Source organism: Bos indicus, chromosome 6 (genome assembly GCF_029378745.1).
Source record: "Bos indicus isolate NIAB-ARS_2022 breed Sahiwal x Tharparkar chromosome 6, NIAB-ARS_B.indTharparkar_mat_pri_1.0, whole genome shotgun sequence".
Lineage (NCBI taxonomy): Eukaryota > Metazoa > Chordata > Mammalia > Artiodactyla > Bovidae > Bos > Bos indicus.
In genome coordinates this window covers 46,831,703-46,858,976 of record NC_091765.1, presented here as the reverse complement: position 1 = coordinate 46,858,976, position 27,274 = coordinate 46,831,703, and the positions used below count along the sequence as shown (strand labels likewise).

At 40.2% G+C, this 27,274-nt stretch overlaps 1 protein-coding gene across 5 annotated transcripts in view; it reads right to left on the bottom strand.

Annotated features, from left to right (window-relative positions):
• The window catches only part of TBC1D19 (TBC1 domain family member 19), a 156,936-nt gene that overhangs the window by 34,691 nt on the left and 94,971 nt on the right, over nucleotides 1–27,274 (bottom strand). For all 5 annotated transcript variants that reach the window (XM_019962555.2, XM_070791250.1, XM_070791252.1 and 2 more), the window contains 2 exons: nucleotides 17,308–17,392; nucleotides 13,745–13,789 (listed from right to left, as the gene is read on the bottom strand). In XM_019962555.2, the coding sequence (XP_019818114.2) occupies nucleotides 13,745–13,789; nucleotides 17,308–17,392 (130 nt within the window). The remainder of the gene's footprint in view (nucleotides 1–13,744; nucleotides 13,790–17,307; nucleotides 17,393–27,274) is intronic.

Here is a 27,274-nt window from a genome sequence, read left to right as displayed (position 1 = left end):
GTGATTTTGGAGCCCCCAAAAATAAAGTCAGTCACTGTTTCCACCGTTTCCCCATCTATTTGCCATGAAGTGATGGGACCAGATGCCATGATCTTCGTTTTCTGAATGTTGAGCTTTAAGCCAACTTTTTCACTCTCCACTTTCACTTTCATCAAGAGGCTTTTTAGTTCCTCTTCACTTTCTGCCATAAGGGACATGGACATCACCAGATGGTCAACACCGAAATCAGATTGATTATATTCTTTGCAGCCAAAGATGGAGAAGCTCCATACAGTCAGCAAAAAGAAGACCAGGAGCTGACTGTGGTTCAGACCATGAACTCCTTATTGCCAAATTCAGACTTAAATTGAAGAAAGTAGGGAAAACCACTAGACCATTCAGGTATGACCTAAATCAAATCCCTTATGATTATACAGTGGAAGTGAGAAATAGATTTAAGGGCCTAGATCTGATAGATAGAGTGCCTGATGAGCTATGGAATGTGGTTCGTGACATTGTACAGGAGACAGGGATCAAGACCATCCCCATGGAAAAGAAATGCAAAAAAGCAAAATGGCTGTCTGGGGAGGCCTTACAAATAGCTGTGAAAAGAAGAGAAGTGAAAAGCAAAGGAGAAAAGGAAAGATACAAACATCTGAATGCAGAGTTCCAAAGAATAGCAAGAAGAGATAAGAAAGCCTTCTTCAGCGATCAATGAAAAGAAATAGAGGAAAACAACAGAATGGGAAAGACTAGGGATCTCTTCAAGAAAATCAGAGATACCAAAGGAACATTTCATGCAAAGATGGGCTCGATAAAGGACAGAAATGGTATGGACCTAACAGAAGCAGAAGATATTAAGAAGAGATGGCAAGAATACACAGAAGAACTGTACAAAAAAGAGCTTTACGACCCAGATAATCACGACGGTGTGATCACTGACCTAGAGCCAGACATCCTGGCATGTGAAGTCAAGTGGGCCTTAGAAAGCATCACTACAAACAAAGCTAATGGAGGTGATGGAATTCCAGTTGAGCTATTCCAAATCCTGAAAGATGATGCTGTGAAAGTGCTGCACTCAATATGCCAGCAAATTTGGAAAACTCAGCAGTGGCCACAGGACTGGAAAAGGTCAGTTTTCATTCCAATCCCAAAGAAAGGCAATACAAAGAATGCTCAAACTACTGCACCATTGCACTCATCTCACATGCTGTAAAGTAATACTCAAAATTCTCCAAGCCAGGCTTCAGCAATATGTGAACCGTGAACTTCCTGATGTTCAAGCTGGTTTTAAAAAAGGCAGAGGAACCAGAGATCAAATTGCCAACATCTGCTGGATCATGGAAAAAGCAAGAGAGTTCCAGAAAAACATCTATTTCTGCTTTATTGACTATGCCAAAGCCTTTGACTGTGTGGATGACAATAAACTGTGGAAAATTCTGAAAGAGATGGGAATACCAGACCATCTGATCTGCCTCTTGAGAAATCTGTATGCAGGTCAGGAAGCAACAGTTAGAACTGGACATAGAACAACAGACTGGTTCCAAATAGGAAAAGGAGTTCGTCAAGGCTGTATATTGTCACCCTGTTTATTTAACTTATATGCAGAGTACATCACGAGAAACGCTGGACTAGAAGAAACACAAGCTGGAATCAAGATTGCCGGGAGAAATAATAACAACCTCAGATTCATTTATGAATAAGCAATTAATATATAATTATAAGAGGCTCTCAATAACTCCATGTTGAAATTACAAATGGCCCACAAAGTCATACAGACATGAATTTGGGTCTTGTGTATCTCCAGGAAAGTTACTAACACTCTGAGTCTCTATTTTCATTTTTAGAAGTGAGGTTAAATAATACTACCTTCACTGGGCTGTATAGTACTAAAGCACCAGTGAGTTAATGTATTCAAAGCGCATCACAGTATAGTATATAGTACACAGCCAGTGCTCACTAATTATAGTATATTTTGTACTATAAAGGGAGAGTACCACACTTGCGCATCAGCTTAAACCTAAGAAAATCTTTCTTTCATCAGTATTAAATAGAGGTTCACTTCTGCTTAATCAAGATTAACCTGGGCTTAAGATTCCAGAAAAGTGTACATAGACTGCTCTGTTGACAAAGGATCAAGTCAGATTCTGACACACAAAAGTAGGAGGCCTAAGAAGCAATGAATTCATTAACACTCTAGGGCACATACCACCTAAAACATTTCTTTGATCTCAAAGCCTGTCATGTTCTTGGCCAGTTTTTCAAAATCCTTTCCTTTGCCTCTCACCACTTCAGTGTTTCAACGGTCAAGTTTCATCCACCTGGCCTTCATCCAAGAGTGTACTTCAAACGGGCATCGGGATGCTTGGGACACCATCTCTAATCTGGCCTCAGAGTTCTGCGAGTCTGCTATGAATGGTTATTTTAAGATCCTAGCCTACCTTTGGAGAAGGCAATGGCACCCCACTCCAGTACTCTTGCCTGGAAAATCCCATGGACGGAGGAGCCTGGTAGGCTGCAGTCCATGGGGTCGCTAAGAGTCAGACATAACTGAGCGACTTCACTTTCACTTTTCACTTTCACGCACTGGAGAAGGAAATGGCAACCCACTCCAGTGTTCTTGCCTGGAGAATCCCAGGGACGGGGGAGCCTGGTGGGCTGCCGTCTATGGGGTCGCACAGAGTCGGACACGACTGAAGCGACTTAGCAGCAGCAGCAGCCTACCTTTATCTAACTGAAGAAAGCCTAAATTATTAACTGCCTACTCCATTCAACAGAATTGGCAAAACTAATACAATTTGTAAAGTTTAAAAATAAAATTAAAAAAAAAAAAGAAAAAAAAGGTTTGATAGAATTCTCCTGTGGGGAAAAAAAAAAAGAAATAACTTTATAAAGTAATGATTCAATGGGCCTTTGACATAGCCCAGAGTGGTAAACATCATCAACAAAAATAAATCTTAAACTGGATGAGATATAAATAGTAAATATGACTCAGAAAATACCCCAAATTATTAACATGCTTTGCACTTACTAAGTATTTTCCCTTAATTTTCTCATTGTCTCTATTAATATTTAGCATTTATAGTTGTACCATAATACTAACATCCGATTCACTTTAACACCACTTCAGTTGAAAGCAAATTTTTACTCTCTTTCACTTGGGATTACTCAGTACAGCTTATTTAATTCATTTGCTGAAATAATCATTTCCTTTGTTTATTCTCATCCCACATGTAGCCTACAGGTCAGTAAGTGTAAGCACTAGGACAGTGCTCAAATTGTTTTCTACTATTTCTGCTATCTTTCTGAATTGGAATTTCAGAATATGATTTTGTTACTTTATTTTGGTAGTTAAAAGTTCCCCAAACATCACAGCATAATCATATTTAAATATACCTCTAGAAATCATATTTTAAACAATCAGTTTTTCAGATAATGTCCAAAGTTACACATGAAATTAGATTAAGATGTTTTTAATTTAGATAACAAAGTATATTGTTATTTATCAACCTGACAAGATTTAAACTGATATATTTTTGTTATTTCTTCCAAGAATCTTTCCTGAGAAGGCTCTGAGTTTTTGTTTCTGCCTGACTTCTGGGCTCTATGCAAGCAGGAAGTGAAAGCTAAGGAAGAGCTGTAAATGGCCTAAGCCTTGGCAGACTCTCTCCATGGTTTAATCAGCAAAGACTGGGAAATTTTTTTTTGGTTTGAGAAGGAAATCTCTGTCAAATTTCTAACTGGTCACTAAGCTAACAGAACAGAGACTTCACAGGGCACTCAATACAAAAAAAGATAACCTTTACAAAAGCAGTTCAGAAAAGGCATAAACAACAACAGCCCACAACAGCAGCAAGTTCTGGGAAGGGAGAAAATCTGATTTTCAGAGTTAGCACATTGAGAGTCCCTTGGACTGCAAGGAGATCCAACCAGTCCATTCTGAAGGAGATCAGCCCTGGGATTTCTTTGCAAGGAATGATGCTAAAGCTGAAACTCCAGTACTTTGGCCACCTCATGGGAAGAGTTGACTCATTGGAAAAGACTCTGATGCTGGGAGGGATTGGGGGTGGGAGGAGAAGGGGACGACAGAGGATGAGATGGCTGGATGGCATCACTGACTCGATGGACGTGAGTCTGAGTGAACTCTGGGAGTTGGTGGGGGACAGGGAGGCCTGGCGTGCTGCGATTCATGGGGTCGCAAAGAGTCGGGCATGACTGACTGAACTGAACTGAATAGTCAAGATATCCGGTTATCAACAACAAAAAAATTATTATGCATGCAAATAAATAAGGAAATATAATCCATTCACAGGAAAACAATAAATTAATAGAAACTGCCCCTAAGGAAGCCCAGACATTGGACTTACTAGATAAAACTTTAGAGTGACTGTCTCCCTATCTGACCTGGCCCCTGGCCCCTGGCCCGTTTACCTCTCCTGCCTCATCTTGTGCCAACTTCTGTTTTGCTCACTGTCATCAGTCACAGTGACCATCTATTATTCTTTAGATCATCGAGTATGCTCCTCTCAGGCCTTTAAAAATGCTGTGCGTTCCCCATGGGGTGTGCTCTCCTTCTTTGCGTGGCTCCTCTGCATATTCTGGGCTCTGTTCACATTCTACCTCCCTAGAGGCATTTCTCCTGACGCCCTTCTCTATAACAGCTGTGCCCTCCCCACCTCCCTACCTCCTATCAATTTGTGTTCCCTTTAATTGTTCACGTCATCAGTCTCTGAAATTATTTTCAGTTATTTACGTTAGCTACTTGTTCCCTTATGGCAGAAGGTGAAGAGGAACTAAAGAGCCTCTTGATGAAGGTTAAAGAGGAGAGTGAAAAACCTGGCTTTAAACTCAACATTCAAAAAACTAAGATCACGGCATCTGGTCCCTCACTTCATGGCAAATAGATGGGGTAACAGTGGAAACAGTGACAGACTTTATTTTCTTAGGCCCCAAAATCACTGCAGATGGTGACTGTAGCCATGAAATTAAAAAACACTTACTCCTTGGAAGAAAAGCTATGACCAACCTAGACAGCGTATTAAAAAGCAGAGACATTACTTTGCCAACAAAGGTCCGTCTAGTCAAGGCTATGGTTTTTCCAATAGTGATGTATGGATGTGAGAGTTGGACCATAAAAAGAAGGCTGAACACTGAAGAATTGATGCTTTTGAACTGTGGTGTTGGAGAAGACTCTTGAGAGTCCCTTGGACAGCAAAAAGACCAAACCAGTTAATCCTAAAGGAAATCAACCCTGAGTATTCTTTGGAGGGACTGATACTAAAGCTGAAGCTCCAATACTTTGTCCACCTGATGCAAAGAGCTGACTCACTGGAAAAGATAGAAGACAGGAGGAGAAGGAGATGACAAAGGACAAGATGGTTGGATGGCATCACCAATTCAATGGACATGAGTTTGAGCAAGCTCTGAGAGATGGTGAAGGACAGGGATGCCTGGCGTGCTGCAGTCCATGGGGTCACAAAGAGTCGGACACAACTGAGCGACCAAACAACAGCAGCAGCACCACTTGTGCACTTGTTTATAGGATGTTTATAGGATGTCTCCCTCCCAACGTCAAGGTCCTTGGCAGCAGGTACTTTATCTTTGCCCTTTACTGTGGTTCACCCACCTAGGAGAGGGAGCCAGAACAGGGCCAAATAAGTATTCATTAAATGAATAGGGACAAGTTACACATGTTGAAATAAAAATAAAAACAAGAAAAGCTTAAAAATTTCCCATGATGAGTCTCCTCCAGCTCAGAAATTTTTGCTCACTGGTGGTCTAATGAACCTACTAGAGAAAGTCTTTCCACTGTAATGTCCAGTGCCACAGGGGCCTGTTATTTATTTCCATCCTAGGAAAGGAGACCACAGGAGGGGAAGCAAGTGAGCAAACCTCTGCCCCCTTTTAAGCACCTGCCAGGTCAGGGATGGAGGGTGTGTCTGTGAGCTGCAGGCAAAGCTCTCTGGGTGAGGCCCTGTGACCATGAAGGCCAGGCCACTTTTGATGGTGGTGGTGGCAGAGGTATCCTTGAGAGTTCAAAGTAATCCTGTCTTTGGCAGAGGTTGAAAATAGGGCAGGTAATATAAAAATGTTGCTTAGTATTGCCTTAAGAGTAAACGCACAGAGACTGACTGCTCCCTGTCTCTTTTTATCTGAAATTTCAGACTCAATCCTCAGAGAAGAGTCCTCTCTGATTCTGGTAAGGTTCTAAAACAACCTGAGAAAAGAAGTGATCCTTAAGTATTAAGTTTATCAACAGCTGTGGGTTTACTTCATTAAGCATTAAGCTATTTTTTTTTCCTGGATGAGACTGTTTCTAGGACCTATTACATACACTTACCTTTTCAATCTCAGTTCCCTGGTGGCTCAGACGGTAAAAGAGTCGGCCTGCAATGCAGGAGAGCAGGTTCAATCCCTGATGCTGACCCTGACGCTGGGAAAGAACCTGATCCTGGGAAAGATTGAAGGCAGGAGGAGATGGGGATGACAGAGGATGAGATGGTCAGATGGCATCACTGACTCAATGGGCATAAGTTTGAGCAAGCTCTGGGGGATGGTGAAGGACAGGGAAGCCTGGTGTGCTGCAGGCCATGGGGTCGCAAAGACTCGGACACGACTGAGAGACTGAACAACAACAACCTTTTCAATGGGGCTTCCCTGGTGGCTCAGATGGTGAAGGTAAAGAATCTGCCTACATGCAGAGTCCTGGGTTTGATCTCTGGGTCTCAAAGATCCTCTGGAGAAGGGAATGGCAATCCACTTCAGTATTCTTGCCTAGAGAATTCCATGGACAGAGGAGCCTGACTGGCTACAGACAGTCCTTGGGGTCGCAAAGAGTAGGACACAACTGAGTGACTAATACACACACCTTTTCAATATATAAACCCCTTAATTTTCTAAAAGATAATCAATGAATTCAGTAATGTTTTTCTGAGGTAGTGGGACATGGTGATTAAGAATATTGCTTCTGGCACTTCCCTGGTGGCTCAGTGGAAAAGAATCTGCCTGCCAATGCAGGAGAACAGGGTTCAGTCCCTGGGCTGGGAAGATCCCACATGCTGCAGAGCAACTAAGCCCGTGCGCCAGTTACTGAGCCCAAGTGCTCTAACTGCTGAAGCACCTAGAGTCTGTGCTCTGCAACAAGAGAAGCCACTGCAATGAGAAGCCTACACCCTGCAACTTGAGAGTAGCCCCCACTTGCGGCAACTAGAAAAAAAAAGCCCACACAGCCATGAAGACCCAGCACAGCCAAAAATAAATAAATAAAATTAAAAAAAAGAATATTGCTTATGGACTCTGTGGGAGAGGGAGAGGGTGGGAAGATTTGGGAGAGTGGCATTGAAACATGTAAAATATCATGTAGGAAACGAGTTGCCAGTCCAGGTTCGATGCACGATGCTGGATGCTTGGGGCTGGTGCACTGGGACGGCCCAGAGGGAAGGTATGGGGAGGGAGGAGGGAGGAGGGTTCGGGATGAGGAACACGTGTATACCTGTGGCGGATTCATTTTGATATTTGGCAAAACTAATACAATTATGTAAAGTTTAAAAATAAAATAAAATTAGAAAAAAAAAAAAAAAGAATATTGCTTCTGAAGTCAAACAGCTTGCATTCAAAGCCGGGCTTTGCCACTGGGCAAGTTAACACTGTGCCTCAGCTCCTCTATCTGTAAGTAGGGATAATACTAGTAGTAAGTTGGCTGAGAAGGTTCTTGTACGGATTAAATGAATTAAAACATATAATGTATGTAGTGCACTCCCTACTACATAGTTCTGCATGGAAAATGTTAGCTGATACTGATGACTACTATTACTATTGTTGCTATAACAATATTTTTTTCTTGGTGCCTTAAGCTCATTATAAAAGTCTCAAATTAATATATGTGTTACAACCTAATGATACTTTTTTAAAAGGAAGAGGGCTATTGGCTTTTACATAAAATGGTCCCAGACTGATTTGCAGGTGTGCTTTTATATGCTGTTTTATAGCTTTTCTATTTTCCTTTGCGAGGTCTCTGATTTTCACTTCTACTGTTGTTAGTCATTCTCCAATCTATATCAGCTTCTTTTCATTTTTTTTTTTTACAGGGGTATGCTGCTGCTGCTGCCAAGTCGCTTCAGTCGTGTCCGACTCTTTGCGACCCACCAGACAGCAGCCCACCAGGCTCCCCTGTCCCTGGGAATCTCCAGGCAAGAACACTGGAGTGAGTTCAGTTCAGTTCAGTTCAGTCGCTCAGTCGTGCCCGACTCTTTGTGACCCCATGAATTGCAGCACGCCAGGCCTCCCTGTCCATCACCAACTCCCGGAGTTCACTCAGACTCATGTCCATCGAGTCAGTGATGATATCCAGCCATCTCATCCTCTGTTGTCCCCTTCTCTTCCTGCCCCCAATCCTTCCCAGCATCAGAGTCTTTTCCAATGAGTCAACTCTTCCCATGAGGTGGCCAAAGTACTGGAGTTTCAGCTTTAGCATCATTCCTTGCAAAGAAATCCCAGGGCTGATCTCCTTCAGAATGGACTGGTTGGATCTCCTTGCAGTAAGGGACTCTCAAGAGTCTTCTCCAACACCACAGTTCAGAAGCATCAATTCTTTGGTTCTCAGCCTTCTTCACAGTCCAACTCTCACATCCATACATGACCACAGGAAAAACCATAGCCTTGACTAGACAGACCTTTGTTGGCAAAGTAATGTCTCTGCTTTTGAATATGCTATCTAGGTTGGTCATAACTTTCCTTCCAAGGAGTAAGCGTCTTTTAATTTCATGGCTGCAGTCACCATCTCCAGTGATTTGGGAGCCCAAAAAATAAAGTCAGCCACTGTTTCCAATGTTTCCCCATCTATTTCCCATGAAGTGATGGGACTGGATGCCATGATCTTCGTTTTCTGAATGTTGAGCTTTAAGCCAACTTTTTCACTCTCCACTTTCACTTTCATCAAGAGGCTTTTGAGTTCCTCTTCACTTTCTGCCATAAGGGTGGTGTCATCTGCATATTTGAGGTTATTGATATTTTTTCTGGCAATCTTGATTCCAGCTTGTGTTTCTTCCAGTCCAGCGTTTCTCATGATGTACTCTGCATAGAAGTTAAATAAGCAGGGTGACAATATACAGCCTTGATGAACTCCTTTTCCTATTTGGAACCAGTCTGTTGTTCCATGTCCAGTTCTAACTGTTGCTTCCTGACTTGCATACAGATTTCTCAAGAGGCAGGTCAGGTGGTCTGGTATTCCCATCTCTTTCAGAATTTTCCACAGTTTATTGTCATCCACACAGTCAAAGGCTTTGGCATAGTCAATAAAGCAGAAATAGATGTTTTTCTGGAACTCTCTTGCTTTTTCCATGATCCAGCAGATGTTGGCAATTTGATCTCTGGTTCCTCTGCCTTTTCAAAAACCCATAAACCAAGTTTGTTAGGCATGTGTGTCAAATAAAAGCTAATATATGCTAAACTAAGTTGGAAAAGCTCTTCTATGAATAGAGGAAAGGAACTTGATTCCATGGACATCTCATCTGGCCCTTCAGAGATAATTATTTTTTATTTCTCAATCCTTATATAACTATAAAATTAAGTTTCTGGGGAGACAGATGTAACAAAGGTTATACATACATGTTAAAAGTAAAAAGCCTCTAAATTGGCTTTTTAAATACTCATTAAAGTCCCATCACTTCATGGCAAATAGATGGGGAAACAGTGGAAACAGTGTCAGACTTTATTTTTCTGGGCTGCAAAATCACTGCAGATGGTGATTGCAGCCATGAAATTAAAAGATGCTTACTCTTTGGAAGGAAAGTTATGACCAACCTAGATAGCATATTCAAAAGCAGAGACATTACTTTGCCAACAAAGGTCCGTCTAGTCAAGGCTATGGTTTTTCCAGTAGTCATTATGGATGTGAGAGTTGGACTGTGAAGAAGGCTGAGTGCTGAGGAATTGATGCTTTTGAACTGTGGTGTTGGAGAAGGCTCTTTAGAGTCCCTTGGACTGCAAGGAGATCCAACCAGTCCATTCTGAAGGAGATCAGCCCTGGGATTTCTTTGGAAGGAATGATGCTAAAGCTGAAACTCCAGTACTTTGGCCACTTCATGCGAAGAGTTGACTCATTGGAAAAGACTCTGCTGCTGGGAGGGATTGGGGGCAGGAGGAGAAGGCAATGACAGAGGATGAGATGGCTGGATGGCATCACCAACTTGATGGACATGAGTTTAAGTGAACTCCGGGAGTTGGTGATGGACAGGGAGGCCTGGCGTGCTGCAATTCATGGGGTTGCAAAGAGTCGGACACAACTGAGTGACTGAACTGAACTGAAAGTCCTACTATAATGAGATCCTGGAGGAACAAAAATGAATGCTACAGTCCTGAACCTCACAAGGCCTGCAATGTAGAGGGGGTGATAAAGCATATACAATCAATGCCAAGAAAATATAATATGAGATAGCAAAGATTTTCACATTGGGTACTATAAGAGTCTAGAAGAATGGCCCTTAACCTCACCTGGGGATCCAGGGAAAGGTTCCTGAAGAGGATCATGCCTGAGTTGAACCTGGAGGGCAGCCAGGTGAAGAAGGGCTGAGTGGGCTATTGCAATCACAGGACCAGGCGAGGTAACGAGGCAGGAAGCAGCATACTGCTTCTGTGAGAGTATGCTTGTGCAAAGAGTTACTAATTTGATATTTTGTGATTTTTAAAAAAGTAAAATACGAAATTGTGAGAAATGAAGCTAGGAGTTAGACTGAATAGGGGCCAGAGTCAAGAGGGACCTTCTTATGCTTCCTGAGAGGTTTGGGTATTGCTTATAAAGAAATGCAGAGCCATTAAGAAACTTTAGGGAGAAAAATGACAAATTTCAGATTTTCCTTTTAGATATACAACTCAGACAGCACTGTGAAAAACAGAACAAGGCTAGAAAAGCCTAGAGGAAGGGAAATCAGTTAGGTGTCTCAGTTCTGTTCAGTTCAGTCACTCAGTCGTGTCTGACTCTTTGCAACCCCATGAACCGCAGCACACTAGGCCTCCCTGTCCATCACCAATTCATGGAGTCCACCCAAACCCATGTCCATTGAGTCGGTGATGCCATCCAACCATCTCATCCTCTGTCATCCCCTTCTCCTCCTGCCCTCAATCTTTCCCAGCATCAGGGTCTTTTCCAATGACTCAGCTCTTCACATCAGGTGGCCAAAGGATTAGAGTTTCAGCTTCAACATCAGTCCTTCCAATGAATACCCAGGACTGATCTCCTTTAGGATGGACTGGTTGGATCTCCTTGCAGTCCAAGGGACTCTAAAGAGCCTTCTTCAACACCACAGTTCAAAAGCAGCAATTCTTCAGCGCTCAGCTTTCCTTTGTAGTCCAACTCTCAAATCCATACATGACCACTGGAAAAACCATAGCCTTGACTAGACAGACCTTTGTTGATAAAGTAATGTCTCTGCTTTTTAATATGCTGTCTAGGCAAAGAGTCGGACACGACTGAGCAACTGAACTGAACTGAACTTAACTGAGGTTGGTCAGTTACTTACTCCAAGCAGTAAGCGTCTTTTAATTTCATGGCTGCAGTCACCATCTGCAGTGATTTTGGAGCCCAAAAAAATGAAGTCTGACACTGTTTCCCCATCTATTTGCCATGAAGTGATGGGACCGGATGCCATGATTTTAGTTTTCTGAATGTTGAGCTTTAAGCCAACTTTTTCACTCTCCTCTTTCACTTTCATCAAGAGGCTCTTTAGTTCTTCTTCACTTTCTGCCATAAGGGTGGTGTCATCTGCATATCTGAGGTTATTGATATTTCTCCTGGCAATCTTGATTCCAGCTTGTGCTTCCTCTAGCCCAGCGTTTCTCACGATGTACTCTGCGTCTGCTGCTGCTAAGTTGCTTCAGTCATGTCCGACTCTGTGCGATCCCATAGACAGCAGCCCACCAGGCTCCCCCGTCCCTGGGATTCTCAAGGCAAGAACACTGGAGTGGGTTGCCATTTACTTCTCCAATGCATGAAAGTGAAAAGTGAAAGTGAAGTTGCTCAGCCGTGTCCAACTCTTAGCGACCCCATGGACTGTAGCCCACCAGGCTCCTCCATCTATGGGATTTTCCAGGGAAGAGTACTGGAGTGGGGTGCCATTGTCTTCTCCGAGTCTGTATCTACTGGTGTCTAAAGGCTGAATGAGGGCAAGGTAGTAGTTATGATGATGCCATGAGGGTCCCAGATGGGTTTTGAAGATAAAATTGGAATATCCTCATGATTTGTTGGAGGAAGAGGATCCAAGACTGAAAAGAATCATGATGACTACCAGATGTTAGGCCTTGAATGACTGGCAGGCACACTTAAGTGAGAGAGAAACAGTTCAGTATTTGGGTTTTTATTGTTATTGTTCTGTTTTTTTTAATTTAATTTTGCTTTTTTTTTTCTTTTATAAATATGAAAGTTAATTTACTTCAGCTTAAGACATGTTAAGTTTGAGTTAAATAATGTAGAAGTCAGAACTGAATTAACAGATAGAAGAGCAATTAACAAACAGAAGCAAGAGAGCAGATAAGAAGTCCTAGGAAAATGTTTGCAAAGAAGAGCTGCACGGAGAAAACCAAGAGGAGCAGCAGAAGTCGGGCGGGGTGGGCCGCTGGAACTGCAGCGCTCAAGGAGGGGCAGAGGAGGGGGCCCGGGACAGAAGTGGGAGGCACAAGGAGGCAGCCTGTGCTTTCTCGGCGCTGTCTGTGAGCTTCATGTGGGCTGGTCAGTAAGGAAGCTAAGCCCGGCGTGTAAGTTGCATCTGCTGAGCACTCACTACACATCCAACTGTGCTGTTTCATACAGTGTATCTCCTTTAATCTGTTACCCATGTGCTATAGATGACGAATCAAGTCTGGCAAAATGCATAACTTACCCAAGGTCATAGGGTGAGCTGCAAGAACTGGGATCTGAACCCAGGTCTACAGGATTACAAAGGCCACGGTCTTAACTCTGCTGGAGTGAAATAACTTCTTCAGGATGCCACTTTATATTATCATAATAAGGACTGCTATATAGTGCTTTTCCAAGGAGCATATCTTTAAAACTAAGAATTTCAAAAGGAGTCATTATACATTTGACCACTTTAATCAAAATACAAATTTTTGGAGTTACATTTCTTGAAATATTTTTTATTTCATAAATACTACACTTGTCAAGAGGCTTCCCTCCTAGTTCAGTCGATAAAGAATCTGCCTGCAATACAGGAGACCTGGGTTTGATTCCTGGGTAGGGAAGATCCTCTGGAGAAGGAAATGGCAACCCACTCCAGTATTCTTACCTGGAGAATCCCATAGACAGGAGACTGGCAGGCTACAGTCCATGGGGTCTCAAGAGTCACACAGGACCTAGCGACTAAACCACCACCCCCACCACCACACTTGTCAAACCATGAGAACAACAAAGTGCAATACATGGCAATCCACTCATTGGGGCACTGCTCCAGTAAAGCCACGGGAAGGTACTGGACAGACGAGTTAGTGTCCTTCAGAGCAAAGCTACATGCCCTGCACTTAACACCTGAGTCTTCTTAGCTTGCTCACAAATACTATTACTGGTCTCAAGGGAAATCAGAAAGGCCATGCACAGCTCAGCACAGACCTACCACAAATATGGAAAACTTCATTAGAATAGTTATTTTACAGAAGGTTTATTTTAGATGATAAATTATTGTTCATTTAAAGATAGAGAATAATAAAGTCACATTCCTATTATAAAAGTTGTAATTTTCCTATTTCCCACTAGAGGAAGCAATAACATTACTCTTACCATTTGGTGGATAAAAGACAGCATATTCTTCTAGTCCTAGTTTTCCTGTAAGAGAAAAAACACACAGAGTTCCAATATTGTTAAATAAAATAGAAAAAACTTTAAAAATTAACTAACTTTGTGAATATACTAATAATTAGTGGAATTTTAAAAACTACTATAGTACAATCTCCTTTCATTTCATAAGAAATTAATTTGAAAATATGCCAGCCAATCTTTTGGTATCAGCAAATCTTTTCATCAATGAAGGTTAACAATGAAAATTTAAGTACAAGGCAAGTGATGCAAATAATTTAAAAAACAAATGTTTTCAAGCTCCTTAAGCACTTAAGAGCAGCATCTATTTGTAAGCACAGAACTGTTGTATTAATTATAAGTAATTCTATTTTTGTCATTAAAGTAAGTCTAAGCTTTGTAATACCTCATTAGTTTATCATTTTTATGGAATGGGAGAAGAGTTTAAATTAAATATCTATCACTGGACAGTGGTCATATTTTCTGAGTCCTTAAACAATTAATATGACCTAAAGTGTGAAAGTTGCTTAGTCATATCCAACTCTTTGTGATTCTATGGACCATAGCCCACCAGGTTCCTCTGTCCATGGGATTCTCTAGGCAAGAATACTGGAGTGGGTTGCTATTCCCCTCTCTAGGGGATCTTCCCGACCCAGGGATCAAATCTGGGTCTCCTGTACTGCAGGCAGATTCTTTAGTCTGAGTCACAGAATAAATATTTGATATCAACATTGTCTCAGAAAATTAAAGTATATTTACCACAACTAAATATTTAAAGGAGTTTAAAAAATTTTCTCCTCAAAACATTTAAAGGTCTGAGGTTTTTCCCACTTTCCACTGAAGTGTGAAAAAGTAGGTAATGTTTATCTCGACGGTTTTTCTAACACTGTTGAGTCTACTGAAAAGACATATGCATTTTTGCATTTGACTTTAAGGCAAGATTTTAATTAAAACAATTTTTGTATTTCTTGTTGGGAATGGTGGCAAAGAAAAAATGGAGAACTGGATGAGCAGTTTAGGTTAAAGTGGAGACAACAAGGATTGATCTTGTGAGTAAGAAGAAAATGAAATGATAGATAGATGGTAGGTTGACAGGTATCCAGAGGGATGGATGATAGAGAATACCTGCTGAGTACTCAATACTGGGCTAGGTGCCAAGAGGCAAACAGAACAGATGTAAAATATGGGCCTTGAACCACAGGGCTTATAGTCCAGACTACAACAGGGAACATTAAGATATGTTTGCTGAATTTTCTGGCACAGGCTTTACGTGTTTTAGAGGTTTAGAGGAGAGGGAACTTGATGAGAGATTAGTGGACTTGGTGAGTAAGAGATAATAGAGAATGTATAATTGGTCTCTGCCCCTGGTTGCTGGCACGGAGCTCCTGAAATCCTTGATATTTCCTAAGTTTGATAAGAGCACTAGGAGCATCTCTTATGCTAGTATTTGTCTTTGATGCTGTCCCTGATACAAGGCTTCTGAAACCCTTGTCAATTCCTAAATGAAACTAGCATTAAGAATATCTTTTGTTCTATTCGGGTGACCTGAGTGGGCTCCTGAATGGGGGCTTGTCACCAGAAAGACCAAGCCATGATTAGAAGCTTGGAATTTTCAGCCTCACCCCCCATACTCTGGAAGGACTGGAAATGGTATTTAATAATCGATTATGCCTATGTGGGCTTCCCTGGTGGCTCAGACAGTAAAGAATCCACCTGCAATGTGGGAGACCTGGGTTTGATCCCTGGGTTGGGAAGATCTCCTGAAGAAGGGAATGGATATCCACTCTGGTATTCTTGCCTGGAAAATTTCATGGACAGAGGAGCCTGGCAGGCTACAGTCCATCAGGTTGCAAAGAGTCAGACATGACTAAGCGACTTTCAAAATATGTGAGGAAGACTTAAACCCCAACAGTAGGGGGTTTGAAGAACTTTCAGGTGGGCAAACAGGTCAACACTGGGACGATAACACACCCCAATTCCACAGGGACAGAAACTCCTGTGCTCGTGACCCTCCCAGAGCTAGCTCTATGTATCTCTTCATCTGGTTGTTCATCTGTATTCTTTATCATATCCTTTAACAAGCTGGTAAATACAAGTACATGTTTCCCTGAGCTCTGTGGGCCACCCTAGAAAATTAATCAAACCCAAAGAGGGGTTTGTTGGAACCTCCAACCTATAGCCAGTTGGTCAGAAGCACAGGCGACAACCTATGCTTGTGACTGGTGTCTGAACAGTGTGTGTGTGTGTGTGTGTGTGTGTGTGTGTAGGGGGGCAGTACTGTGGGACTGAGTCCCTAACCTGTGGGATCTGACACCATCTCTAGGTAGACAAGATTAGAATTGAGTTAAAACGTAGGATACCCAGGTGGTGCCAAGACTTGCTTGTTATTGTGGGGCAAAACTCCCACATACGTGTAAACAAAAGCGTCAGAAGTGAAGTGTTTTGTGTGAGTCGTAAACACACTACTGGGAAATACAATAGGAAAGAACTGGGTTTTTCCCTACATAGAAGGAAATAATCTCAGTTTTTCTGATACTGTGAGATATAGACTAGTTCTTCAAGAACCTATGATTTTGGGGGTGAAGGAAAAGGAATCCTTCTGTGTAGGGAATATATAGAGATTTAGAATGAATATGCGGTAATGTGGAATAAACAGGGAGCCAAAGTTAGGTAGGTTAAGACAGGGCTTTAAAATCCTGGCTGAATTTAGAGGTGAGTCCATTAGATAATTAAGTTCTACAATCAGTTTTTCAGCAGATGATGTTAAAGAAACAAACAAGCAAACCAACTGTTTCTATCAATTCAGTGTAGAAGCAATGTATCTGAGAGAGCCCCCAAGTTTGGGGGGAGCCTGATCCTAGCCCTGGGAATGTGGGCCTGTCTTAGGGCAGGATCAGGCAGACAGTCGGACTTAGGAGATACAGGCAAACAGCTTCCTTCTTTATGGGAACAGCAGAAAACCATACACAATAGGTTCACAAGCTTTCAGTGCTGGGAGTTCACTACTTAATAAAAATGAGAAATCAGGGGAAAGTCTTTTAGCTGACCATTAGCTCAGCCGTCAGGTGCCAGCAGCATACTGAAATAGCATTATCTTGTAGGCAGCTAGGGATAAAGATAAGAAAGCACTAACTAGAAATCAGAATGCTAATTGCATATAAATCATATCAAACTTTCAAGTGTGGTGTAACATTAAGAGAAGGAATAACGAAGGCAAAAAAAAAAGTAGAAAAAGCAAATTCAAATGATAAAGTCATAGTGAGAAGGGGGAATAAAAGTCAACATATATGACACAAGCTGCAACAGAGGATAGCGCGAACAGGAAAAATAAAGAAGGTAACTTTAAACACTGTTTTGGAGATCCACTTTCCTGTGATTTGTGATAAGTTGCTTGGGAGTAAAAGGATGGTTATAATAACTTAAAAGACATCTTTTTAAATAATTTACAATAAAAATTTTTTTAAATATAATATATGTTATAAAATGAACAGTCTTGGTATGATTATGTAAGTGCTAAAGAATATTTCCTTTAATTAAGAAAAGTTTACCTCTTATGTATGATTTCGGTGGTGAAGCACTGTTGTATGCAAAATGACTCAATACAGATGTATCTCTGGAAAAACAAAGTAACACCTGGGTACAACATTGGGGAAAAAACAAACAATTAAGCACTGTTTTATAACAGGTAATTCATTGCTATGTCTGCTTATGAGGTACCGAGGTAGATAGACTTCCTCAAGTTCAGTACAGTACCTGCCAATGGGAAGAGTGCCCTCTACTGGTACACCTATGGTAGTGTTAAGATAACCAAGTGTGATGGCCCAAGTTCACCCAAAGGTTTCTCACTGTTAAGTCACCTAAACCTTGAACAACTGGAGAAAATGCTAGCTGCTACCTACCAGTTGATTCTGTATTACCCAGTTGATTAGTGTATTTTCTATCTGGAAAAAAGAACCAACTGAGAGAAATTTAATAAGATAAAGAATGTAGAGAGGGAACCCTTGATAACTACAGTGGCACACAGCAGTTTGGAAAGTGCAGGAAACTGGGACCAGGCTCACTGCTGGGATGCGGCAGCTGGCAGTGGGCATGTCAGAGGTGGGGGGAAGGCAACTCAAAGTATCCAGAAGAGATTAGCAGCAGTAGAACAAGTGGTGGTCCAACACACGTTAGGAGCTGGCTGTCCTGACCACTCTACCTGGAGGTGAAAAAGGCAGGACAGACAGTCAAAATCAAAGATGTCCAGTAAGAGGATCTGAACTGCTGATTTCAGCTTGGAATTTTGGCACAGGGGACCAATCCCCAGGAAGAGGATTAGTGATAGGAAATCTGGGTCCTGGTAGTGAAAGATGTGGGATTCAAAAAACATCACTGAGAAAAGAATTCGGGAATAACAGAAAAGGCAGAGAAAGCCAGTTAACAGAACACAGGCACAAAGTAGGGCTGGACCAGCAGCAGGAGCGAATGGAGAGAGGAACCATGGTTTCAAGGCACGAGGAAGGGGCCCAGCTTTAGAAACAGGACAGATACGGAGACTGGGCATCAGTCAGGCCCAAAGGCAAGACGCACACTGACCACTGCCACTAATTTATTCTTATTTTAAAAGACTACACGAGCAATACATGTTTGTGACAAAAACCAGAACGTTAGAAATACAAATAATCAAAGAAAAGAAAAAACACCTACAATCCCACCAATGTTAATATTTTAATGTATATCCTTTCAGATTGTTCTTATACATACACACATACATTTTCAAACAAAATAGGATAATGCACACTATCCTATACTCTATTTCAATATTATAAGTATTTTCTACCCACATTTTTAACATTGCAGAATATTCCACTGTGCAGATGAATAATATATAACCTTTTATTGTTGAACATTTAATTATTTCCACTTTTCCCCAGCTATAAATAATGCTGCAGTGGACTTCTTGATAGCTAAATATTTATGTACACCTTTATTTAAATTTCTAAAACTGGACTAGCTGTCTGGTCAAAGTGATGGGCATTTTAAATCTAAAACTCTTCACATACATAGAAAAACTGCCTTTCAGAAAGATTTTGCTTTTGTTTTTAACATGGACAGCAATAAGATAGTACACATTTTCTCTTACTCTCATCAAAATGGTTTATGATCATCTTATAGGTAAAAAAAAAATGGCACTGTGCTTTAGTTACTAATGAGGTTGACCACTTTTCCATTTGCATTTCTTTCATTATTTTCCAGTTCATCATCTTAGTCCATTTTAAAATTGATGTTTTTTTAATTACTGATTTGTTTAAATTTTTACATGTTAAGGACACTAACCTATGGTCAAATTATATGTTATAAATGGCTCTGCTCAATGATTTGTTAATTATGTTTGACACAGTTATTTTTAATTTTTATATGCTCAAATCTACCAATACTTTCATGCTTGGAAAGTCCCTTCCCTCATTTATAATAGTCTACTATACATATTCCCTTAAACTATGAAGTAAATGGTGTTTATCATCAAACATTTCTGGTTCTTTCCCTTTGAGAACATATGTCAGCTTATATTTTTTGTCCACTTTGGTGTTAGGTGTGCCCATGAGATTTGCTCTTTACTCAATGAACTAGGTATGTGTCATTTGAAAGTTTCCAAATGGAAGCTCTAAGAACCAGAGTAGTTAAGCAGGGTCCCTCTTTCCCTCTGCACAGAAACCATCAGTGTCCCAGACAGTGGTTATGCCATTAACCTGGGTGCTGGAGTGAGGATGACAGAACTATGTCCCCATCCTATCTGGGGTTAATATGACCACGAGCAAGAAATAAACCTCTGTTGTTTTAAGTTGCTGAGATTTTTGGATTTACATGTTGCCACAGTATCCCAGGTGGCTCAGTGGTAAAGAATCTGCCTGCCAGTGCAGAAGACTTGGGTTTCATCCCTGGGTTGGGAAGATTCCCTGGAGAAGGAAATGGCAACTCATTCCAGTATTCTTGCCCAGGAAATCCCATGTACACAGGAGACTGGTGAGTTACAGTCCATGGGGTCACAAAGAGCTGGTCATGACTTTGTGACTAACCAAACAACAACCAACAGTAATAATCTAGTGCCTCCTGACAAAATCAGGCAATTTTGTTTAGCAATTTGATAAAATCATTTGGTAATAAAATCATTAGCTCATCTGAAATTTATTTTGAAACTAAATTGCTGGAGTCCAAAATATAGCCCCACCACTTACTAGATGTGTGATATCAGGCAAGTTACTGGACTTCTTAGAGTCTCAGTTTCCTCTATGTCATACATATACAATATTAATATCTACTTCAAAGTCTACTGTAGGACTTAATTAATACACATAAAGTGCTTAAAGCAGTGCCTAACACATAGTGAGTATTATTACAATGTTAGCTATAGTCATTACTACTACTCCTACTACTTTAAATTTTATTCCATATTCTATAGTTTTCCCCCGGGAGTATATTTAATTTTGGGTTTGTTTTTATTTCTATGGCTTGAGACCACCATGTTTCTTCACTGTGAACTTTTGTTTATGCTCATTTCTGGAAAATTCTCAGCCATTATCTTTTTGAAAGATGCCTCTCTAGTTCTCTAGTCACTCCTACCTGACTCCTACAGGTTGAAGGTTGACCAATACTTATTCAACCTGCCGCAACTCTTAATCAGTTTCACCCCTCTGTGCTCTCGCGCTTGGGATATGACAAAGGAAACAGACAGATAAACAAAAAACCTCCCTTAAGGAGCCTGATTGGGGCAGGGGGAGATAAATAGCAAACCTTGTAAATAATTACATTATATAACAGATTGGTTGGTGAGTGCTACAGGAACAAAGTAAAGGAGGGATAAGGAAGGAGAACTGCCATTTTAAAGAGAACAATCAGGGTGAACTTCATTGAGAAGACAACATCTGATGGAAGACCTGAAAGAACTTGAGGACATTAACATTTAGATATCAGGGGGAAGAACATGCCAGGCAGAAAAGCCAATAATCGCAGCGGTGCTAAGGCAGAAGTGCTCCTGATGTGCTGGAGAAAACCAAGTGTGGCTGGAGCAGATGAGTGGAAAGAGATATGTGAGAGAGGAAAAGAGGCCAAATTATGCCAGGCATCGTCAGGATCTCCGCTTTTATTGGGAGTGAAGTGCAGCTCCACTGCAAAGTTTTCAGCAGAATAGTGAAATGATCTAACTGACTTTATAAGGATTCCTCTAGTCACTATGAAGAGAACTGGGCGTGGTGGGTGCGGTGTGGGGTGGGGGTGGGGGCAGGCAAGGGCAGAAGCAGGGAAGCCCTGCAGATTATGACGATGATGGGGACTAAGACAGTGGCAGTCTGCAGTGGCCACTGGGACATGCGGCCCAGACTCTCTTTAGGAATGAAGGACTTATGTTGCCTGGCTCTTTACTTTACATTATATATGCCAAATGATTATTTCTCATATTTAAAAGAATAAATGATTTCAATATTTTATTTGGTAAACAGGTATTTAACTGAATTATAATTCTAATGGTTTTCAGTTAGTTCCTATATTTGATCATAATTTTGTATCCTTTCTGGTATCTATAACTTTATTTTTCTTATTCAAGGAAAGGTACTATTTTCCAGAGCCTCTGGAAGAAACACAGACAGCCCTGACAACACCTTGATTTTAGCCCACTAAAGCCCATTTCAAAAAATTTCCAATCTTCAGACAGAACTGTAGGAGAATAGATTTGTTTTGTTTTAAGCCACTAAATTTATGTTAATTTGCTATAGCAGCACCAATCAGCTAATACAACTAATATAACTAATAAAATTATACAATTAATGTAACAATAAATAACTACTAATAAACTAATACAAATAAAATAAATAAGTACAAATAAAATAAATAATGCAAAAGAAAGTATACTTATAAATATCCTTCTATCATTGCCTAGAGGGAATACAGTTCCTAAAGAAACATTTGTATTAACTTTCTCTTTGAAACTGGTGGGAACATAGTAATGTTAGGAGAAGCTCTGTGCTTAAATATATACACCTAAAATCCCTATTGCCTTAGAGAAGACAAGATATCTGAAACTGCTCTTGAGAGAACATCAGTGACTGTAGCGTGACTCTGATGATAAGCCAGAGATGGGATGTTACACAGTATGTACTGACGCGCAACCCCAGCATGCAAGCAGAGAGCTGCCAACTCCTATCTTAACCTGAGCTGTTTTAACTTCTGAGATCCAATTTTGTATCTGTAATGAAGTTACAGTTCAACTGTAAATTTGCTAGAAATGTTGTGACTGTATGAAGATGACAGTTTTAATCAAATTAACTAGAAAATTCAACTTTGATTATTCCCAAATTAAGTAAAAATTGAACTTTATGTGGATGAGATTACATATGTAATGATTTACTTTATTTAGAAAAGTTGGGAGTGTAAGTATAAGCTGGATGTGTAAGTCTGAACTACAGTTTTATAGCAGAATTACACCTAACAGTTCTACATACAGCTGCAGAAGATTTACATGGACTAAAGCTTCCTTTAGTTTTTGAAAAGATATTTATAATGAATGTTTCTGAGAAGTAAGTTATTTATGTAATAAAAAGCATATAAGAAATGATGTATGTCTGTTGGAAAAATCAGTTTAACTTACAATTATTGCACAATTTTAAAATTTGTGGTGCGTCTTGTATTTCTATCCAAACTAATCTGGAGAATTTTCAAATGATAAAATTTCAAGAATCATTTTTTTAAACCCTCTGCCCTGATTTAAATTTTCATAAACCAAAGAGCAATTAGGCTTACAAAGCTTTGAAATGGAACAGACCTAGCCTGGGTCCTGGTAGCTATCAGGTATAGTTTGAGCTCTGAGCCTCTGCTTCTTCATCTATGAAACAGAAATAAAGCTACCTGTTGTAAGAACTGTACTGTAAGTACATAAAGCATCTAGAGCAGTTCTTGGCACCTAATAAGCACTCTCTAAGTAAATGATCAAGATAGCGCTGATAATTTCACTTCCAATCAGAGAATACTGGGAGAAAAATTAACAAAGACTTCTGGTTTAGTTTCATGCTTGGCTAAGGACTCTCATCACATTCTTACAGAGAAAAATATACTTTAAAAATCCTTCTCTGACCTGTCCCCTTGATTTCCAACCTTATACATTCTTCCTGTGTTTCTGATCTTAACTTCCATGCATGTTAAGTCACTTTAGTTGTGTCCAGCTCTTTGCGACCCTGTGGACCATAGCCCATCAGGCTCCTCTGTCCATGGGATTCTCCAGGCAAGAATACTAGAGTGGACTGCCATGCCCTCCTCCAGGGGATCTTCCTGACCCAGGGATCAAACCCACATCTCTTGAGTCTCCTGCATTGGCAGGAGAGTTCTTTACCACTAGTGCCATCTTGGAAACCCAATACTTTTAACTATCCAAAGCCTGCAAACTCAGTCATTCTTGATTCTTCCTTCTCAGTCAACCTGCACAGTTAGCCAGTCACCAAAATCCTCCTTATTCTGCCTTTGAGAGTTTCTTCCTTCTCTCCTCTCTCCTGCCCTTCCTTCTTTCCTTTCCCTTCTCTTCATCCCTCCCTCCCTCCCTCCCTCCCATACTTCCTTCCCTCCTACAAGTATTTACTTGAACATCTACTATGTGGCAGGCATGGTTCTAAAGACTGAGAATACAACTATGGATGAAAAAATATCCCAAATCCCTGTCCTTACAGTGTTTCTGCTTTTGTGAAGGGAGATAGAGGGGAAAAAAGTAAAATATATTGTATGTTATTTGGTGGTACATGCTACAGAGGAAAATAATGCAGACAAGAGGGATAATGCATGCTCACATGTATATATTAGTAAAAGTTTGATGTGTATTTTAATTAGGAACTGAAAAGTGGTCAGGAAATGGGTCTACGGTAATAATAAGAGTTTGGGTAGAACAACAGCTCCCTGGGACTAGGTACACAAGCCTGGAGTTGAAGGGAGAGGTCCAGAAAGACCAAAAAGACAAGACAAACATAAATTTGGGAGGTGTCAGTGTACAGATGGTATTTAAAATCATGAGAATAAATGAGATCACCAACGGCAAGAACAGGAGGAAAAAAGAGGTTCAATGGCTTATCTTGGGGTACTCCAGGGTAAGACAGGAAAATAAAGAGAAACCAGCAAAGGTGAATGAGCGTGCCAGCTAGTAACCTGAAAGCATGATATCCTAGAAGCCAAGTGAAGAGAGAGAATCCAAGAGAGGGTGACTGAGTGACCAAACAGATAAAGTTAAGGTGAGAACTGGGAAATAATCACTGGATTCAGCAACATGAAATAAGTTTAGTGGGATAGGTTGGCAGAGAAAAAGACTTATTCAGGAAGGTTCAAGAGAGAACAGGAGGATAAGACTTAGAAACAATATCTACAGATTTAAAAAAAAGAACTTTCACCAACTCAGGGAATAGGGGAATGGCGCAGTAGCTGGATGTGATGAAGAATCAGGGAAGATTTTTGTTTTGCTTTATTTTGCCTCTTTTTTAGATGAGAGAAATAATAGCACATTTGTATAGTGAGAGGAGGGATCCAATAGAGACAGGAAAACTGACGATGGAAAAACTAACAATTTCATTGCTTTTGAGTACCAAGGGGAAATGAGTTTCAGTGTCCAAATGCAGAGATTGGTTTTGTTATAAATAAAAGCATGGATAATTTATCCATAATAAGAGAAAGGGAGCTGAGTATATTGATGCAGATGCAGGTATGAGGAATACAAGTGGTGGTGGGAGTATGTGTGTGTGTGTCTTTGGGGGTTTGTTCTCAGAGCTTTTATTTTTTTCAGAAACAGGATTCAGAGTCATTAGCTGAGACAGAAGAGGTGGAGATTTGAAGAGAGGGGAGGTATGAGAAGTCTTCTAGGAGAATGGATGAAAATTGGATTAGGGAAATGAAGTAGAAATGCCAAGGAAAAGTAAGGACTTTCTTGAGGTTCTTGGTCATGAATTTAAATAAAAGCAGTTATCATGGTTGCATGTTTTTCTCCAGCCACTTTCAAACGCACACTGTAGCCACAGAATCGGTGGATAGCTGTACTTAACCAGGATTAAGGTTTTGCCAGGTAATTACTACTAGAAAGCAGAAGGGCAAGGGAGTTGAACATGCATTCAAGATGAAGTGATTATAATGATAAGTCATGGTACTGACATATCTCACATTTGTTCTCTCTGTTCACACATGCCTCGTTCTACCTCAAGTGCTCGTTAAGGCTAGCCTGAACTGCCAGAGCTGTTCACCACCATGCGAAGCTAATCTCTCCTCATTAATCACCATGTGCATATGGCTCATGCTTATTTTTGCTTTTCCCATTCTCCTAATTCTTTGTCTTTTAAGAACCAGACATTTCCTCAGAGGAAAAAAAATACCAAATGATTTCATTTATAATGTGGAATCTTAAAAAAAAAAGAAACCCACACATGGACAAACAAAACAGCAATAGATTCATAGATACACAGCCAGAGGGGAGAGGGGTGGGGGGCTGAACAAAATAGGTGAAGAGGATTAAGAGGAATAAGATTCCAGTTATAAAAGAAATAAGTCATGAGGATGTAATGTATAGCATAGGGAATACAGTCAACAATAACTGGAATAACTTTGTATAGTGACAGTTACTAGACTTATTATGGTGATCAATTTGTAATGTATATAAATGTCAAATCACTATGTTGTATATCTAATAATAAAATGTCAACCACACTTCTATAAAAAGTTAAAAAAATTTTAAGATAAAGGAAAAAGAACCAGACATTTCTTATAACATTTCTATTCTAAAGCCACCACTAAGCTGAACTACTCCCAGAATTTATTTCCCCTTTAATTGTATTTGCATGGAACATTGCATAAACCTCTATCCAGAACATTTATCAAATTATAACTGTGTATTTGCCTTTCCCTCATTTTTCACTAAAATGTGAGCTTAATAAACATTTTCTTATGCAGTGCCTGTATCAGAACAGACACTCAATAATTTGACATGAATACATGAATAAAGGGTATCTGATTGCACCTAGGCCTTTCTTAAACTCCATTCAATGGCATTAAAATATTTGTAACTATGGCATATTCTAGCTTCCCTGGTGGCTCAGTGGTAAAGAATCCACCTGCCAATGCAGGAGATGCGGGTTTTATTCTTGGATCAGGAAGACCCCCTGGAGAAGGAGATGGCAACCTACTCTAGCATTCTTGCCTGGGAAATCCCACAGACAGAGGATCCTGGTGGCCTACAGTCCATGGGGTTGCAAAAGAGTTAGATGACAGCGACTAAACAGCAACAACAACAAAATGGCATATTCTAATATGTCAGTATTTCTACTAAGCATATGCTAGATAAGCCAAGCATATGATAAAGAATTTGTCAGAAAACAGAAAGAGTAATTCCTATGTCTTCTCTTTACTATTTAAAAGTTCTCCCCTATGAGTACTTTATATACTTTGGACAATAAGTTAACTTTTATAGGTTGTCATGATATCACTAAGTACTCAAATCTGAAACTAAATTGTCAAACGACCCAATTTACTTACATGGAGTAAAGGGTTGTCTTCTGTTTGAACATATTTTAAAACTCTGACATAATTTAAAATTTTCAGCACAACTAAGTATTTTTAAGAATTTCATGCAAAATAAATGCTAAACTTTGGAATACTAAAAAATTGACTTATTACTCAAAAGGCTATTTCTATAATGTTCAATGTTGTTGCTGAAAAAAATTCAGGTAACTAACATGAGTCACTCAGAAGACAGAAGAATACCTGTGTATCCGTGTAACACAGGCCCAGATCTTCCTTCAGGAGGAACTACTGGAGACTTTCTCATCTATATATGGACACAGCAATGCCACATGCTGTCAAATTTTTTAGTCTAGTCACAAAATCCAATACATGGGTTATGACACAGAGCGTGCTAGAAAATTAAGTTCATTCCATTAACATCAACAATTTTCCCATTGAGTAGTTATGTTGCTAGGCAGCTCTGCCAAAGGAAAGCCATAATTAGCAATAAGAAAAGGCTTTCTTCTTTCTTATGTCGTACATACACACACATTTGAGGGCATGTGCATACATGTATAGGGATAGAAATTTTTTTTCAGAAAAAAATCACAACTCAATTCCTGATAATATTGTTTTCAATGCAAAAAATTACATATACTTTTATTACTTAAAATGAACTTCTCTATGACAAGTCAAATTAATTATAAAATTAATTATGATCAAGTATGATCACGAAAAGTATTTTCTTGGTAACTATCCATATGAGGAAAATTTTGTTCTGCAAAATTCCCAAAGACAGAACTTAGGTGTTACAATTATCCATTTATTTATGTTGTAAGGACAAAGATCCACATCGCTGCTGCTGCTGCTAAGTTGCTCCAGTCATGTCCGACTCTGTGCGACCCCATAGACAGAAGCCCACCAGGCTTCCCCGTCCCTGGGATTCTCTAGGCAAGAACACTGGAATGGGCCGCCATTTCCTTCTCCAATGCATGAAAGAGAAAAGTGAAAGTGAAGTCACTCAGT